Source organism: Nestor notabilis, unplaced genomic scaffold, assembly GCF_000696875.1.
Source record: "Nestor notabilis isolate BGI_N333 unplaced genomic scaffold, ASM69687v1 scaffold6431, whole genome shotgun sequence".
In the NCBI taxonomy this organism is placed as follows: domain Eukaryota; kingdom Metazoa; phylum Chordata; class Aves; order Psittaciformes; family Psittacidae; genus Nestor; species Nestor notabilis.
In genome coordinates, this window is record NW_009916063.1 from 9,424 (window position 1) to 27,066 (window position 17,643).

The 17,643-nt window shown below is 44.9% G+C and overlaps 1 protein-coding gene across 1 annotated transcript in view; it reads left to right on the forward strand.

Annotated features, from left to right (window-relative positions):
- Positions 1-203: 203 nt before the first annotated feature.
- LOC104413431 (kelch-like protein 13) overlaps positions 204-17,643 on the forward strand; it is a 53,846-nt gene continuing 36,406 nt past the window's right edge. The window contains exons 1-2 of the mRNA XM_010024425.1: positions 204-212; positions 6,108-6,166. Coding sequence (XP_010022727.1) covers positions 204-212; positions 6,108-6,166 — 68 coding nt within the window. The remainder of the gene's footprint in view (positions 213-6,107; positions 6,167-17,643) is intronic.

A 17,643-nucleotide genomic window follows, 5' to 3' on the forward strand; every position in this document is an offset into this window, starting at 1 on the left:
GAAGCCAATAGTTAACTCTGTGGGAGATGCTGTACCCTGCAGTTCTTTACAATAACATCTACAGTGAATAACAGTGTGCAAATGTGTGTGACAATGTTTTTTCTTTTCCTGAACCTTGTTCTAGATGTCAAAATTAACCTGGACCACTTGGGAATGGCGAAACATAGCCCTGGGATCCTGCCATGAACAGTAAGAAAGTTGAGATGCTTTGTGTATGCAAATAATCGTGTTTACTAACGGCTAAACCCCGGTGCAACTGCTCCTGTTCCATTAACATAACTAGGCAACATGTTGTGTAGCTGGATGTGGATGTGATCCCAGCTTTTCAGGCAGGAGAGAGGCAGTGCATCAGTGGAGGGGTGGCTCAGGAGGGAACGCTCTTTGGGAAACAATATTGGGAAGGCTTTGGAGGGGGGAAGGCTGCTATGGTGCAGTGTTGTCCTACTCTGGCTGCTCCTGGATCAGCAGCTGTTTGACAGGGAGCCTGGCTGAGTAGGTCTTTGTCTGACCCTTCATATCTGACTTCTTTCTAGGAAACTTAGGATTCCATAGATGTCGATAAAATGGTTTATCTATCCAAGAAAGCATCCACTTTTAACAGTATTCTTGTGTTGATCAAAATACTCAGATATTTTTGTCTTGTCGGTAGCCTGAAACTTTCTAGTTTGAAGGATACAGAAGTATTCCTGTATGTGTGTGCTCTGTATTCTTCACATAGCCCGTTGCAGATGTTGCAGGAGGCATCCTTACATCAATTGATGCATTGAAAATTATTCTGATGAATCTTCCCAGTGCAAAATAGATGACTTAAGAGAGACTGGGTGAGTAGTGTGCTGGTAAAGTGCAAATGTTCAGCAGATGCTGCTGATGCTATTTGTCAGCTTTGGCTAGGACAGAAATGAGACGGCTTTTGTATTGTTAAATATCATGATTTGGAAGTAGACAATTGGAAATGACCAGTTCTTGGGAACTCTTTTATCTACACAGCAGTTGAAGTGCTTAACATGCAAATGTTCACATGAAAAATTGCATTTTCGTTTGTAGAGCTCTTTGACCGTGTCGTTGAATTCCTCCATGGAAGCAGTGTTTTACCCAGGGCTGCCTGACCGACTGGCAGTGTTCATGGCTCGAAAAGCTCAGCCTTCTCCTCTGATGAGATACTGTAATTGTTAAATTGCTGGGGAGCAAATTGTGTAGCCTTAGGTCGGTTGTTAGAACAATTGATAAAGACTCAGGAAGCTGGTCAGTTCTTTGTGCACCCTAGTGTACGGAACACAGGGAGATCCTGTAAGACTGATTGCTTTCAGCTTCTTGAGAAGCTTGTTGAGCTTAGCTGAGAAGGTAAATATTTGTAGATTATCGAGTGGCTGTGAAATCTTACCAGGATGCAGCCAAAGCTTCAGTTGACTTTTCCTGAGCCCGGATAGCCTGAGCTAATAATTCAAACTGTGCTGCTTGGAGGTAAAGCATTCATTCCTTTAAAAATGTCCTGTTTAGCAACCTTCACCCTTTGAAAGGTAAGGAGGGAACTTGGCTGCTCACAGGTTTGCTCTGACAAAACCTCGTGATTCTTGTGGAGTCAAGAACAAACGTAACATCAGAGAATAATCGTGCGTGTGCAGTGTGGTTAAGAGGGATTTTAAGGATGGAAATGATTCTTGGTACAAGTTGTGACATCCAGAATGATCTTGGGTTTTTGTTTCTTGCCAATCAGTTACCTAAAGTTGTGTAGCTTTTGGCTTCTCTTTTGAGGTGGTTATTGGAGCCAAAGGAGCTGGGCTGCTGTTGTACTGGTGTTCAAGGCCCTCGTGTTTGAGAGGTTCTTAATGGCCATTTCTAGGACAAGCTGCATTAGAAATCCAAACCTCATCTTGGCTGTTAATCCTTTAGTGTTAGAACATGTCCACATGCTACTAAGTAAAGATGTGAAATACGTCTTGCTCAGCTCTCATGTCACTGTAAGCCAGGGAGCAGTGTGTGCGATGCTGGGCTCTGGTTAGCCTCATGGCCTGGTGTTTCCTGCACCATCAGTTCAGTGGCTGTCTCCTCTTAAGGTATGCTCAAAGTAGCTGTTAGAAAGCAAAGAAGTGATGCCTTTTAAGTTGATCTGCAGCCTTGTGTTCCCTGAGCTTCCACCTTTACCCACGAACAGCACTCCAGAGCTAGTAACTTGCTGCCAGTGATGGGTGTTTGGAATCATGCTGACTAACCTGATCCAAAAGCATTTTTCCCAGGCCTCTATTTGCATATGTAGATCTTTTTTTTTTTCCAAGGAAGTGGTTTAGGTGAAGGTAAAGGGTACCATAAGGTTGATGGAAGTAACAGCAGGTGGGAAGACTCAAGAGTTTAGTGGAAAGTGATTCCAAGGTGCCTTGTCACATGGATGCTTGAATGGTAGCTTAAGGAAATACGATGGATTCAGTTCCTTGGTGAAGCAGGTGGTGATGCTCTGGTGTGTGATATAGGAGAGGGACACCAGAAGGTTTTACAGCAGAAAATGAGAGAGTGGGCTTTCATATTGTGAGCTTCTTTGCTGTTATTGTTAGGTAGTGTCTGTTGGCTGCCCAAAAGTCACTTCTGAACACTGGAAGATTTCAGTTTACTGATGAGTAAGTTGTTCTATTAGGAAGCTTCACAGGATTTCACCTCCTGCTGTGATCAGTTGTTTTCAGGCTTTTCATCAACCCTTCCAGAACAGTGTTTAGTTGATGCCTCTAAATCTGTGGCATTTACTCCTCAAGAGCAATCCAGGTAGGCTACGAGCTGTAACTCTGTACTGGCAGGGCTCTTGAGAGACCATGATTAAAAACCTTCATCTGGTCATACCCACGGAGACAGAAGCCCACCGTGCCTTTGACAGAGGAGTGGCATGGAGGATGCTTGTGTTATAGTCTGGACATGGACAGGCTGGAGAGGTGGGACCATGTGAACCTCATGGAGTTCAATAAAGCCAAGTGCAAGGTCCTGCCCCTGCGTCAGGGCAATCCCCAGCACAGACACAGGCTGGGGGAGACTGGATGGAGCCACCCTGAGGAGTAGGACTTGGGGTGTTGGGTGAGGAGAAGCTCCCCATGACCCGGCTTCAGCGTGCCTTCTCTTAGCCCCCTCTTCTTTGGTCCAGGTTGGGATTGCTGTGTAAGGAGCTGCTCTTGTCTGTTCTTTCCATGAGGCTGGGTTTTGTTGTACTGTCATTGTGGAAGCTCCCAATGTTGAGAGCATCATCTAGGGGCACCCAGGATGGCAGAACCTTTCCCTGCTGCCTGTGGTCCCTTTCAAAGTGCAGGTGTTTTCTTGGTGTGCTGTATAAGCAGTGTATTAATGCTTCAGTTGTCCCCAGGGAACTTTCTCCTCCTCTGTGAGTGAAATACTATACTGAGGAGCTTGTGTTTTATACATAAAGTGTTACTGAAGACTCTGAAGCTTGTGTGAACACGCTGAAGCATTTTTATTGTGTTCCTAAAATAGGTTGAGTAATTTTTATTGAACATATTTTGGAAGTACATTAACAAAGGCCATGGTGTAATCGCAGTTCACGAGCAGGGGAGCATTTCTTTTTCATGGGGAAAACTTCTTCACTTAATACAGTCACTAAATCTCCATTAGGATAAGATCTGTTCTGCTACCTGGAGTTGTATTTCAACAGTTTATTGACTTCCTTTATGACACTGGGTTTTTCACAGTGCAGTACCTTGGTTGACTGAAGCAAAGTGGTAGCTTCTGTAGTCTAAGACATGGGGTTTGCTTTATGTGTGGACTTGAAATTTATTGAAAATGTCTAAATATTTATATACTTCTAGTTTGAGGGTGGAGAATAGTAATAGTTTTACTTGTTAATTATTGATTATCAGGTGATATTTGATACATGTTAATGCTGTTCTGTTGCAATGCAACTCTGCCTACTATAAAAGCCTTGAGGCTATGCTAACATCCAGAAACACATCCAAAGTTCATGCTGGCAGCTGCATACATCAGGCTATTCTACACTCTACTTGTACAATAAAAATGCCTTCTTAGGCATATACTTCTCTGTATTTAGAGACAGATTATCCTAGAATAATAGAGTGGTTTGGGTTGGGAGGGACCTTAAAGCTCATCCAGCTCCAACCCCCTGCCCCGGGCAGGGACACCTTCCACTAGAGCAGGTTGCTCCAAGCCCCTGTGTCCAACCTGCCCTTGAACACTGCCAGGGATGGGGCAGCCACAGCTTCTCTGGGCACCCTGGGCCAGTGTCGTAACAGCAGCAGCAAGAGCAACACCACAAACCAGGGACCTGAGGAATCTGCAGAGCAGTGAGAAATTCATCTCCCAGCTCCTGGCAGGGTGAGGCAGGTCAGTGCTGGTGATCAGACGTGTCCTGTCTATGGAGGTGGTAGCTCTGCAGTTGTAAGTGGAGGTGTGAATGTCTCCTAGCTGGGTGCTGGAAACGTGGAATCAGTGGGGAGGATATTAAAGGTGAAAGTTAACTACAGCTTTTCAGAGGATGAAAAGTTTGATGTCTGTCATGGAATTTGAACTGTCTGGATTTTGGTGGTAATGAGACCTGGTAAGTATTCCTCATGCACTTGCTGAATTTTGTACTTTATTGGAAGAAAATCCATCCGTTGCCAGTTGTAGAACTTGTGTGTATCAGCTTGTTCATCCTGTCCTATGTGTTTTTGTAATCTTTGGTCTCCTGTGGACAGGAGAAAGCAAACATTACCTGTAGCATTTCTCATGATTTTGTACTGCAGCCCAGCCACGTGGCTCCAGAGAGGCTGCTCCCTTGCCCCACCAGCAGTGGGTTTTAAACCAATGCCCCAAATCTTAAAAGAAGACATATTCAGCTTTCACCTTGCAGTGTATCTGGCTCAGCTTTCCCTCCCAAGCAGAGTAATGTGAGCAGGTAACATAAGCTGTTCTGCTAAAACCTCATCCCGGAGCAACCTTCAGGGGAGGGAGGACATACACAGATAGAAGGGATTTCAGTGTATCAGCTTTTGTTTTGAAACTAGGCAGCAGATTAAAGTTGTTAGAGGTAGTCCTGGCTGTATGTAAAGAGTTTGGCCAGTCCGATGTGTTCAGCAGTCTCTGGAAGGAGGTGAAACTGATGTATTTGGGAATTCGGGTCTGGTTTTGTTGGGTACAGCAGAAATTTACTGTGAGCTACTAACACTTATTTAGTGTTAGTGACAAGATGAGGGGGAATGGCTTTAACCTGCCGGAGGGGAGATTGAGATGAGCTGTGAGGCAGAAGCTCTTCCCTGTGAGGGTGCTGAGGCGCTGGCACAGGGTGCCCGGAGAAGCTGTGGCTGCCCCATCCCTGGCAGTGTTCAAGGCCAGGTTGGACACAGGGGCTTGGAGCAACCTGCTCTAGTGGAAGGTGTTCCTGCCCGTGGCAGGGGATGGAACTGGAGGAGCTTTAAGGTCCCTTCAGCACAAACCATTCTGGGGTTCTGTGATTCTATGTCTTGCAGCACTTGCTGTTAATGATGTAACATTTCAGTTCAATGACAACTTTCTCACTGTCCCGTCAAGTGGAAGCACGAGTTCACAAACTGGGATATAGTCTGTAGTCATTTGTTTTGGTTAATGGCTGTGGGATATCACACTCTTGAGGCACAAAAAAATGGCACAAGGAATTTTTTTTATCAACTCCATTAGATCTTAAAACTGAAACTCATTAACATTTTGGCCTCTTCTGCACAAATGAATGTGGTTACATCTTGCACATAAATAATGAGCTGTGAATGTGGCTTGAATGAGTCGGAGCTTCTGTTCCAGTGAACTGTCCATGGGACAGGCAGGCTCAGGAACTACTGGGTTAAACCAGGAGATTATTTCAAAAATCTAGGGCATGTGCTCCCTGTTCCCTTGATTGCTTTTCATAACTCAGCCTTGATCCTGCATAGGGAGCAGTGGGATACATGCAAACAAGCAGTTTCCTTTCTTTTGTGCTCCTTTATCTCTGTCATTTCACTGGCCAAAGTGAAGAGGGGGAAAAGCCATGTTGCGTGTGAATGCTCAGAATGGATCTTGGTTCCTTTTGTGAGGATCCATGGGGGCTGAGAGGCAGAGGCTGTGTCGGGCTGGCTGTGACTCTGCCTCAGTTCTTTTCTGTTTGACCGCAGGTGCATGAGGAGCAGAGGAGGTATTTCCACGTACCAGAGATGATGTGGAGAGACACTTTGTGAGTATCTGATGGGGGCTTTCTAAAAAGCCCAAAATACCTGTGTGGGAATGACCATTCTTTTTTCCCCTATCTCAGAATAACTGTGCAATTTGCCCAACAGTTTCATTTGGGTCTAGAAAGCTGTGAATATGAAGCCCTTTATTTCAACAGTCAGCTTTGTCTGTGGTTTCCAGGAAGAGCTGGAAGGCAGAGCGCTAGAATGTGAGTGGCTTCAGAACTGATAAACCGTGACACTGAGCTTTGCTGGAGTGATCTGTCCTCCAAGGGCTTTTGCTGTTGAGTATTCAATGTGTTCTAGACACAGTAAACCCCCTGACATTGGGTATATGGGGAGCCTGTACTAGGGTTAACTTACAGAAGCTCCTCTCTCAAGCTTACAGGTCCTGCCTGTTCTGCGTAGCAGTTTGTTGTCACTTTCTTGTCCTTGTTTAGTTTTGATTAGAAGTCTGATACATTTGCTCTAAAAGAGATGAAAATAACACTCAATAGCAGCTTTCCTGAAAGCTTTCAGTTCCTGTCTGCTGGAACACAAAGTTATTCTGGAAGCACGCACTTGAACTGTACTCCCAAAATACTGCAGGAAAGGAAGAACCTCTATAGCAGAACATAACTGTAGCTAGAGAAATACTTAAAGGATTTACTTCTGTGGAAACAAGGTCATTTTTATGATCACAATTAGGTGATGCAATGTCTTACTTGTCAGATGGACTCCACAAATAGGCTGGTTCTAGTGCTGCAGCCTCATCATCAGCCAGCTCTTTCCTCCGGGGCAGTTAGTCCCAGTGCACAGAGCAGGAACAGTTGGGAATTAAAGCAGTGTGTTATTTTAGGATTTTCCATGGTAGTCTTCATGCTTATTTTGTTTTTTAAGTAAAATACAAGTAATACAGTCTCGAGTGCTTCCTTTTAAACCATAAGCTTTGATACTCTGGAGCTACTGCTTTGTTCTGATAATTATCCAGGAGAATGGTGCCTTTGTGGACAGCTTTTCATAGTGCTTTTCTTGCCACTGAAGAGCTTGAGTTAAAGAACTGCTGTTACCTCAGGCTCCTCCACTTCTGATTTTAGTATTAATCCTACACCATGAAAATTATGGGGGTTTTAATTGAAAAATAGACTTTCTTATAATAGACTACTAACTACTTAGCTAATAATTGCTTAAACTCCTAGGTAGGAACCAGTTTGGGTTTTTAATGTGGTATTTGTCTTTTTTGTGACCAAATTTAAAGAGAAGGGGTTTAAGTGGTTTTTAGGCTTCCCTCATCCTGGAGCCCTTTGCATAGAGATTGGTTTTGTGATTTAGTAAGTACTTAAAAAAAAATGTCCATAATGATGAATTTCCTCATTCTGGGATGAGGTTCTGCATGTGCAAATAGGGGCTGGTAGTTTGTCTTCCTTTCAGTCAAGAGAAAAAATGCTTCCAGACAATACTGGCTTGTACTCATCTTTCCCTTGGCTCCCTCCAGGCTCTGCTTGCCAGTTCAGGAAGGCTGTGGGAGGATTTCTTCCTAACTGTGTCCTGGCCAGGTTATGGGTTCTTTATGAAGCAGCAGGAGAAATCCTTGTGCTGATCCAGCTGACTTACCCAGGAGACAGTGTCCATTTGATTTACTCTGACCTGGAGATCACTGTCTGGTGGCCAGAGCACAGAAAGACTTTGCCACCTTTGGCTGAGTAACAGTGATAATGGGGACTATTATTTAATAATGTCACTTCTAGGAATAAGGATTCATATTTGTAATAAAATTATGTTCTGTGATACCTTTTGTGAGTAACCAGAGCAGTGCATTAGTTGATTCCTTGGTCATGGCAAACGTTCTCCTTGGTTTCAGGTTCTGGTCAGGGCTCAAGCAGAGTCCCTGCATGAACTCATGGGTAGAGCTTCCTTCTGCAGCTCCTCGAACTGCTCTGGTCTGCCTCTGAGACAGGCTTGTTTTGGCAGTAAGTCAGGTAGGACTTGCTCAGGGGTCTGCTACCTCCTTAGGCTGCTTCCTTCATGGATGACACTCTTGTTATAAGTGTTTGTGTTAGAATTCTCCAAACTCAATAGCAGAGATTTTAGCAGTTAGCAGTGAGGGGACCAAACGCTTGGTTTGGTTCAGATGTTTTTGTTTCAACTTCCTAAGCTGCTTCCTTAGGACAAAAGAGCTTTTTCATAGCCAAAAAAAAAGTTCTTCAAACTCTTGCTGTAGCTTTCTGGAAGGTGTAAGTGGGGAGGGAGGAAGTAGAAGTTGTGTGGCCTGATCTGTGCAGGCTTGCGGAAGTTTGATGTACTTTAGACAGCTGCAGTGTGTTAGGTGGGTGCATGTTTACACACTGGATGGGTATCACTCTACAGAGCTTGGAAAAACTTGCAGGTGAGAAATAACTTCCTTTTATCTATAAGGTATCTTTGTTATTGTCCCTGGCAGTGTTCAAGGCCAGGTTGGACACAGGGGCTTGGAGCAACCTGCTCTAGTGGAAGGTGTCCCTGCCCATGAGGACACTGGATGAGCTTTAAGGTCCCTTCCAACACAAACTATTCCATAATTCTGTGGTTATGAGCTTCATAAAATTGGAACTTGATTGATCTCCTTCTTAATTACTTATTTATTTTTAACAAGAAATGTAGTTTAGGTGTTAATGTTCCAAGTACATACTTGAAATACTTCCATAGTGATGCCACAGTTACTGATCAGACAGAATAGGTTTCTTTGAGTGTATTTACAGATGTTAACTCTATGTGGTAATTTTCAGAAAAGGCTCTGAAAAATAGGACACCCCCTTATTCTGTGGGGCTGGCACTGGAGTTGTGCAGATGGCTGCTGCTGAGGACCTTTCAGTTGCACAGCAGTCTTCACAGGTTCAGCATATGGCTGGGGCAGGTTGTGCTCTGATGCTTAAGGGAGCGGATAAGGCTTATGGCCAGTGACACCCCCTGAAGAGTACTTCTGGATTTGCCTACATTAAGGCTCCTCTGTGCCAGCATTAGTAGCTGCAGTAACAGGTAATGTCTGTCTGCCTGGTTTTATGAGTTCTTTTGGGACTATTGTGAGGGTGAACATGGGTAGTTTGGGAATTGAATAGAGTTTACTCCTTGTTGCAGGGTGGAGGTGCAGGAACTGTTTTTTTTCTTTTTTTTCACATTTCTGCGTGGTCATAAACTTGGTTTTAACCTCTGTGCTGTAATATCTGTTTCTGTGAGGGGTATTTATACAGTTATATACAGTCAGGGGGGTATATAATGGAAATTGCTATTTACTCATTGCTGTTCTTATCATGGTAATTACTGTGCACTTCTGCATGTGTGGTGTTTTTGGATAGAAGTGGAAAAGTGGTTTACCTTTTGAATGCTCATGCAGAAGATTTAAAGGGCTTGAAATACATACTGCAATTTAGGCTACTAAGTTAAAAAGTGGCTTTGCTAATAAAGTAAGAATGTACAATGAAACTTTCCCTATTTAGTAGTATTGACTCCTGCATTCATAAACTTCAAACAACATGAATTCCTAAATATATTGCATAATATTGAACTTAGAATTGTGGAAATAAAGTACTTGACCCAAAGCAGGGATGCACATGCATCCCCTGTGCTTTTTTCTTCCAGACAGGCTGAATGAGGGTGCCTTGTTCTACTTGACATCTGCCCAAGTCTGAGTAAGTCTAATTTGTACCATAGCAATGGGCACTTGAGCTCTGCCCTGGGTAATCAGCACATGAGGGGTGTATGTGACAAGTTGGACACCGAAGGGACACGCTGTATCTCAGCTATTTAGTTTCCTTCTGAATGGACTAATATGCTCTGTTGGCTTTCCCTGATCTTAGTGACCACATAAAGCTTGGTCTTCTGAAAAGAGCTGTCAGGCAGCGGCTGGTTTCTTACGGGGGTTTTGTCTCTGCTGGTGAGGAGAAGGTGGGATCCAAATGTCACGAGTCCTGTTGTATTCTTGGAGACAATCCAGGTTTTTTACTGCTGGATTGCTTCTGTGCGGTGGTTTTTTACAAGCAATGCTTATCTAATCAGTCTTGGTGGAGTCTGTTTCACCAGTGTGGATTTATTTAGTATAGGTGGTGATGAATGAGCTGGGATATGCTGAAGTTGTAGCCATAGGTGACTTACGCTGGAGAAAGGCTTTATGTGAGGGGTGGTGCATGCAGGTGCCATGGAAGTCCTTGGAACACTAAAGATGGGGTAATTCTGTAAGGACTCAAATGTGCTAGGAACACATCAAATTGATGAGATTTTTTTTTTTTTTTGCCAACTAATAACTTTCTTCATATTTTGATCCATCTTGCTGTAAATGTGTGAGAATTTGGTTCATTGTGCAAATCCAGGCATTGATCAGCTGACTTGCAGTTCAAAGTAATATTTCATTTACAGCAATGTTTTGATACACACATCTCAGGTTTGCATAAACTCTGCTTTCTGCTGCTTGGCTCCCTCGGGGCAGTGGGTTGAAGCTGGCCTTGCCCAGTGCCCTGACTGGGTGCCACATGTGGCTGCTTGTGGATGAGGTATTGTCCTACATGTCACTGGGTGTATTAGCAGACAGGGCTGGTTTTAAATGTTAGTTACATCAAGTTTTATGTATGTTTGCTTTGAAATGCAACAGTGACTCTGGTATTGTCAGACCTGTTGCTCTTAAGAGTTCAATTGGGAAGCCTGAAACTGCCAAAGCAGGGATTGACTCGGGAGCCAAGCTCCATCAGGCACAGATGCCGGGGTACTTAGGCCATGAAATAATCCCGGTTTAGCTCTGGAGCACAGAAGCACGATTGTGTTCCTGCAAATGTTATGCAGAGGTTAAAATTGCTGAATGGTTTTGAGATTATAGGTTTGATTGCATTCCGATTGTACAAAGGTGGTTCTCTCCCCCTTCAACAGCTCTAGAGGTTTATTCTGCCCTCTGCACATTGTTGTATTAAAGGTTGCTGTAGGTCTCCATTGAAACACTTTGTGTTCTGATTTGGTGCAGGTGTCCTGGACCATTGCAGGATACCTTTTAAAATGATGAGGGTGCTGAGGCGCTGGCACAGGGTGCCCAGAGAAGCTGTGGCTGCCCCATCCCTGGCAGTGTTCAAGGGCAGGTTGGACACAGGGGCTTGGAGCAACCTGCTCTAGTGGAAGGTGTCCCTGCCCATGGCAGGGGGTGGAGCTGGAGGAGCTTTAAGGTCCCTTCCAACACAAACCAGTCTGGGGTTCTGTGATGAGGGCAAAGCACTTGATCTCTTGGAGCTTTACACTCACACATTAGGAATGCTTCCATTGCCAGCTGCATCCTGCATGTTAGAGTGTGTTTTTCCCAAGGCAGATGTTTGCGTCGTGTTGATAGTGCTCTCCGTTGCACAAGCTAGTGCTGCTGTCGAGTGGGTAACATAAAACAAGAATTACTTGCACTGAGTTTAAATACGGGTTAGTGTTACAGAGATCAGTGTACTGGATCCTGTTCTGTTACAGAGTCTCATTCCCTGGAGTTACAGTACTGGTAAAGGGCATTGCAGGAGCTCTGGAGTGATCCTGCACATACCTGCTGCTGGATGTTATCCAGCTCCTGGGTGCAGCATGAGGGGTGTTGGGTTTTTGGTAACAAAGCTTCCTGAAACGTTGGACAGTTTCACACAGCTTTCTGGTTTTGATGATCACTGCTGCTTTTCCTTCAAGGACCCAAAACTGAAGAGCTTTGCGGACAGTATGTAGATTTTTTTGATGTAGTGAGGAACAGTGTTGTAGTCTCTTCAAAGAGAAAACTTTGTGGGCAATATTTCTCTGATTCTATGATGCCCTCTTTAATGCTTGCTCCTAAGCAGCCCTGGCTCAGCAGATGTTGCACAGGGTGTCTGCAGCTGGATGCGACAGGCCTGAGCCTCTGCTGTGGTGGTGCTGGCAGAGTCTCAGTTCTTGTCATGTTTAGTTTTGGTGCCTTTTGATTAGAGAGAATCAACTGTTTGTACTGGGATTGCAAGAGCAAAGTGCTGCCTTTACAACTGCTACTTCCTTGTGCTTGTAACTCTGACCTGGGCTCTGTCAGCTCCTGCCTCTTGCTGAGGGGCTCTGGCACTGCCTTCTGCAGGGAGAGGGCTGTGTGCTAAATAAAATGAAATTAAAACCAAAACAACATATTGAAGAAATTGATGAACTTCTTTATGAAGCAGATCTTTGTTACTTCATCCGTGTGAACGACCGACGCTGTGACAAGTTCAGATCTTTTATTCTTTGGACTTCAAAGGTGCTCTGCTCTGACTTAGTTTTGTGTATGTGAAACTGCTGGGAGAAGTAAGCTCAGTGTCGGGTTGGCAGGAACTCTCCTTAGATAATGTTGTTTAAATACTCACCTGACAAGCAATACTGGTGTGCAGAGGTAAACCAAAACATAATCATGGAGTCCCAGGCTGGTTTGGGTCGGAAGGGACCTTAAAGCTCCTCCAGTTCCAACCTCCTGCACAGCTCCCTGGGGAGCAGCTGTTGGGAAGGTTTGACCCTGGCATGTTCTCCTGCTGGTGCCATGTTGTTGGCAGTGCGATGTCATCTCATGCTGAGGGTCGCATTCCCTTTTGGTTCCGTATCTGTCTCCTGTGTTGGCTGTAGCTGTTCCCTGGTGTCAGTGGTGGCTGCAGTGTCACCAGTGCCTGTTTCCCTGCTCACTTTGGGGTTTGCTTCAGTGCATCAAGTCAAAGAGGGGCTTTATCCAAAGCGACTTTATGCTTATGGTAAGGTGCTTTAGAGTCCTAAGTCTAAACTAATCTGCTGAGTATGTACAGCATTCTTCCTTTCAGGGAGTATGGGTTTGTTTTTCTGCACATAATTTGTCTGTTGTGACCCTGTATTTAAATTGGGCATATCCCTTTGGGTACAGACGGGCATGGTTCTGAAATTGAGAGTGCACAGAACATTCCAAAACTTTACTCCTACTGTTCCAAAAAGGAATCACAATAACAGGCAGTTGAATCTGCCTTAGTCAGCAGCTAAGCATCTAAATTCACACTTCTGAAGCACAAGTTGTCATCTTGCTGTCTTGAAATCACTTACTCCCAGACAATACTTGTGGTGCTAATGTTCATCTATAATGAGTGTCCTCCCATATAGTCAGCTGGGGAAGAATCACATTGTTCTTTATTCATAAAGGGAAGGAGAAAATCCATAAGACTTTCCTGTGGTGCATCTGATCAGTTTTATTTCATTTTGCTGCAAAGAAAAGAAGTCAGTTGTGAAAGGGGAATTGTACCTTTGTGGGTGCCAAGTAGTTTGGTACATCCTACAGTCGAAAACCAATGAACAGAAAACCCCAAAACAACTGAAGGATGCATATATTTGTGCCTTACTTGAAGGGAAAAAAACCACCACACCTGAACACCAAGAAACCCTGTGTTATAAAACCTAACCAAGCCAAAGCTCCACTTGTATGCTGTTTTTCTTTACTGAAGGTGTGTGTTCATGTGGGCAGCTTGGGAACACGTTTTTGATGGTTCCCTTGTCCGTGGTCAGCTGGGATGTGTCTGTCTGTCAGGTTTTAGTTCACCTGGATGCAAAATCAGGCCTATCTTAGAACATAGTTGTGCAGTGGTGGAGACGGTGCTGGAAAAACAGGACACCCAGTTTGCTGGTTTCACTGTGTGGAGACATCAGTAGATTTTGCATCTAGAACTGATTTGGTTTATGGGCTGCACTTCAGGCTTGCTGCTCTTGTGCTGTGAGAATGAGAACTGGGTTATGTGTGCACTGGAAGTGTGTCCGTCACAGAAACCCTTCAGCTATCGCTGCTGCTGCTCTGCCTTGTGACGATGCTCTGTGTATATTTATGCCTGACCTTCCCGTGACATTCCTGAAACCTGAGCATCGTGCTAATCTCCTTGCATCTTCCCAAGCTGTGTTATCACATCCAGCTCCATCACATTCAATTCCAAACGTTTTCAGCATGGAACTGCCCTGTTCCAAATTCCAGTCTTCTAGTTTAATTCTGCTGCTCCAGCTCCCCTGGCGGAGGTGAGTTGAATCAAAGCTGACAGCCAGCGAGGTGGAGGTGGATCAGCCAAGGATCTGAAAGGAGATTAATCTGAAGTGAATCTGTTGAATTTTCATACGGTCTCAGTTTGCTGCTGTTGTCCCAAAGATCACAGAGGTCATGTATCAACAAGTCAGCAGGTTCTGTAGGACCCTGGCTGGACGAGGATAGCGGAGCTGAAGCTGCAGTGGCTTGTGCATTGACATGTCTTGAGCCAGAGCAGTGTGGGAGTAAAGCAGCGCATGAGAACTGAAGCATCTTTGGCTGTTGCCTGGGCTTCTCTTTGCTCTCTTGTTCTGTCTCCCCAGTAATTAGAGCACCAATGTGACTGTGTTCAGTTCTGTTCTCTCATAATTAGAGCTGGGCCCATAAAGTACAGAGTATGCATCCGGGGTGTTGCTCGGGGGCTCTGCCAGGACGTCACAGGGCTGCCATTGTCAGCCGGAAATCCTTGTCATTGCTGCTCTTCCACCCTGACACACATCGGTGGGTGAGGAGTAATTACGTGGTGTGGCTGGAGCTGAGGGCGGCATAAGCCACCTCTCTGCTATGCATGGCTTAGGAGGAATGAGGAGTGCTGCTTAAGAACAGGAAAGACCTTGTTCTCTGGGCTGTTAATGTACTGGGTTGTAAGACCATTTACAATGCAGAACTTGGGAGCAAAGGGAGGGAGAAAGAGGGTAAATGAACTGAATCATGTTACTGGAATTGGCTATTACAAAGAACTTAGAGAATCCCAGCCTGGTTTGTGTTTGAAGGGACCTTAAAGCTCCTCCAGCTCCAACCCCTGCCATGGGCAGGGACACCTTCCACTAGAGCAGGTTGCGCCAAGCCCCTGTGTCCAACCTGGCCTTGAACACTGCCAGGGATGGGGCAGCCACAGCTTCTCTGGGCACCCTGTGCCAGCGCCTCAGCACCCTCACAGGGAAGAGCTTCTGCCTCAGAGCTCATCTCAATCTCCCCTCTGGCAGCTTAAAGCCATTGCCCTTGTCCTGTCCCTACAGGCCCTTGTCCAAAGCCCCTCTCCAAGTTTCCCGGAGCCCCTTTAGGCACTGGAAGATGAACATTTGCCACAAGAATCTCTATAAACACTGATATAAAAACTGCCCAGTGAATAATAAGCTGATGCAGGGAAACCACAAGGCCTGGACCACAAGAGTTTCCATATACACTATTACAGGAGAGTGTTTGCTCTTTAGTGCTTCCCATCAAATTTCTGCAAACTTATGTTCTGGCTCCTATCCTGAATCAAGCTACAACGTGCACAGACATACCTTTTCTGTTTAATTCTTTCCCTGAACTGCAGACTCCAGACACCTTCCTGCATGCAGAAAGCAGCTGCTGGGGAGATTCTTTCTTTAAACAAGACAAAATTGGCTGGGTCCTGAAATGTGGTTTCAGGGATTTAGAAGGGGACCAGTGGCCATGCTCGATTTCAGCCCAAAATGCTCATCTATTAAAAAGATCTCTTTGAAGACAGCTGGGCATGTTATAAATAGTTGCATTGAATAAACAGGTAGGAAGTTGCTCAGGATCCTCAGCCATCATATCAAACACCTCAATGTAAAATACCCACATCTAAAATTTGCAGACAAGAAGCCTATTTCTGATTATCTGTTATCAACAATGCAGAGCAATGCCCAAGGCACAGTGTAACAAGCTTTTCCCTCAGAGCTGTAGTCTGATGAAAGCAGACAGAATGCAAAGGGCAAGAGTCAATTAAAACTACTGAGCCTCAGCTCTCTGCTGTTGAATGCACATAACATGCACTCAAGGGGAATGCTTTCAAGCACTGCATTGTGTTCAGGGGTTGAATGCACTCGGAGGGGAATGGCTTTAAGCTGCCAGAGGGGAGACTGAGATGAGCTCTGAGGCAGAAGCTCTTCCCTGGGAGGGTGCTGAGGCGCTGGCACAGGGTGCCCAGAGAAGCTGTGGCTGCCCCATCCCTGGCAGTGTTCAAGGGCAGGTTGGACACAGGGGCTTGGAGCAACCTGCTCTAGTGGAAGGTGTCCCTGCCCGTGGCAGGGGTTGGAGCTGGATGAGCTTTAAGCTCCCTTCCAACCCAACTCAAACTATGCTGTGATTCTATGATCTTGAGCTACCAGCTGCATTTTGCTTCAAGTTCAGTACTGACCCCATTGCCATAAATGTCTGTCTTACTGCCCTGCCTCCCTCCCTTCCCAACCCAACTCCTGTATCCTGTGCTGATGGATTTGCCGTGTTGTGGCTGGCTCAGCAGAGATTTTATAGGTGCTCCCGCAATTGATTTTGCCTCGTTTCCACGTTTCTAGTACATGCTATTCAAAGGCCTCAGAAACTTCAGCTTTCAAGGATTTCAGTGTTATGAATGTACTGGGTTGATCTGAGACTGCCTCTGAATCACTAGACCCCAACACTGCTTTCGGTTTAAGGGTTGGAATGCAGAAGTAAGTGAAGAAATGCTTTGCTTAAACTGCAGAAGTCTCTTCAGTGGCAATTATAAGTGGCTATAAATACAGGAACAGCTCAGGCATGACTGCTGCCAGTGCTTGACTTTATTTTTTGTATATTTTGGTACTTTAACCCTTCATTATGTGGGATTATAGCACTGCATTTTCCAGGCCACACTTGGTGCAATATGCGGCAAGACTTAGGCCAGCGGCCACAGTCACGTTAGGCCTGGTCTGAGTTGCCGTCATGGCTCTTCTGAAGTACTGTTGTGCAACTTTGGTGCTATATTGGTTATTTGTGAGGTTCAGGCGAATGAAGTGGTGCTGCTCCATGTCTGCTGCTGCTGGTTGTGCTGAAAGTTACGGTTTGTACTTCTTGTGATGCGCGTTCACCCTTCTGGGTACGATCATTGTGCCTTGTGTGAGCAAAATGATAATCACAGCATCTCGGGAACCAACTGCTGAACCCAAAGATGAGTAAAAAACATTGTACCAACACGTTAGAGCAAAGCTTTGCTTAACAGAAGTACTGCTTTGTTTGCAGAGGCAGAAAATGATTATACAATGGAACATACTTTGCAGGGAGCTGAAAGAAGTGGGGATGCACATAGATGTCTTGAGACTTCAGCTGTGCCTTACATTGGTTCTGCTGTTTATGTACAAGTAGCTGAGCAGGGTGTTGGGCCTGTCTGATACCTGCACCCACCAAAGTCACTAATTACATTTTAAATTCATGTAATTCAACTTCTATAGTTCAAAGTGGAAAATCATAACCAGAAATACCAAATTTGTGGGTCATGGTTGGAGAGTCACTAAATGTTTGTCTTATGAGGAACAGTGGAGCATCAGAGTTGGCACGTCTGGAGTCAGCTACATTATAGTTCATTAATGTTGTTTCATATCTAATTCCGTGCTTGCTTTCTTCCTTCACTGATGATCTTTTCCTGCTTGAGAAATTACCGGTGGAAATTTGACATCTAGACATAATGAAGTTTAAAAAAGTCATATTTTGCACCAGTGTCCGATACAAATTGAGTTTTCTGGTTGCGCTTTTTCTTCCCCCCCC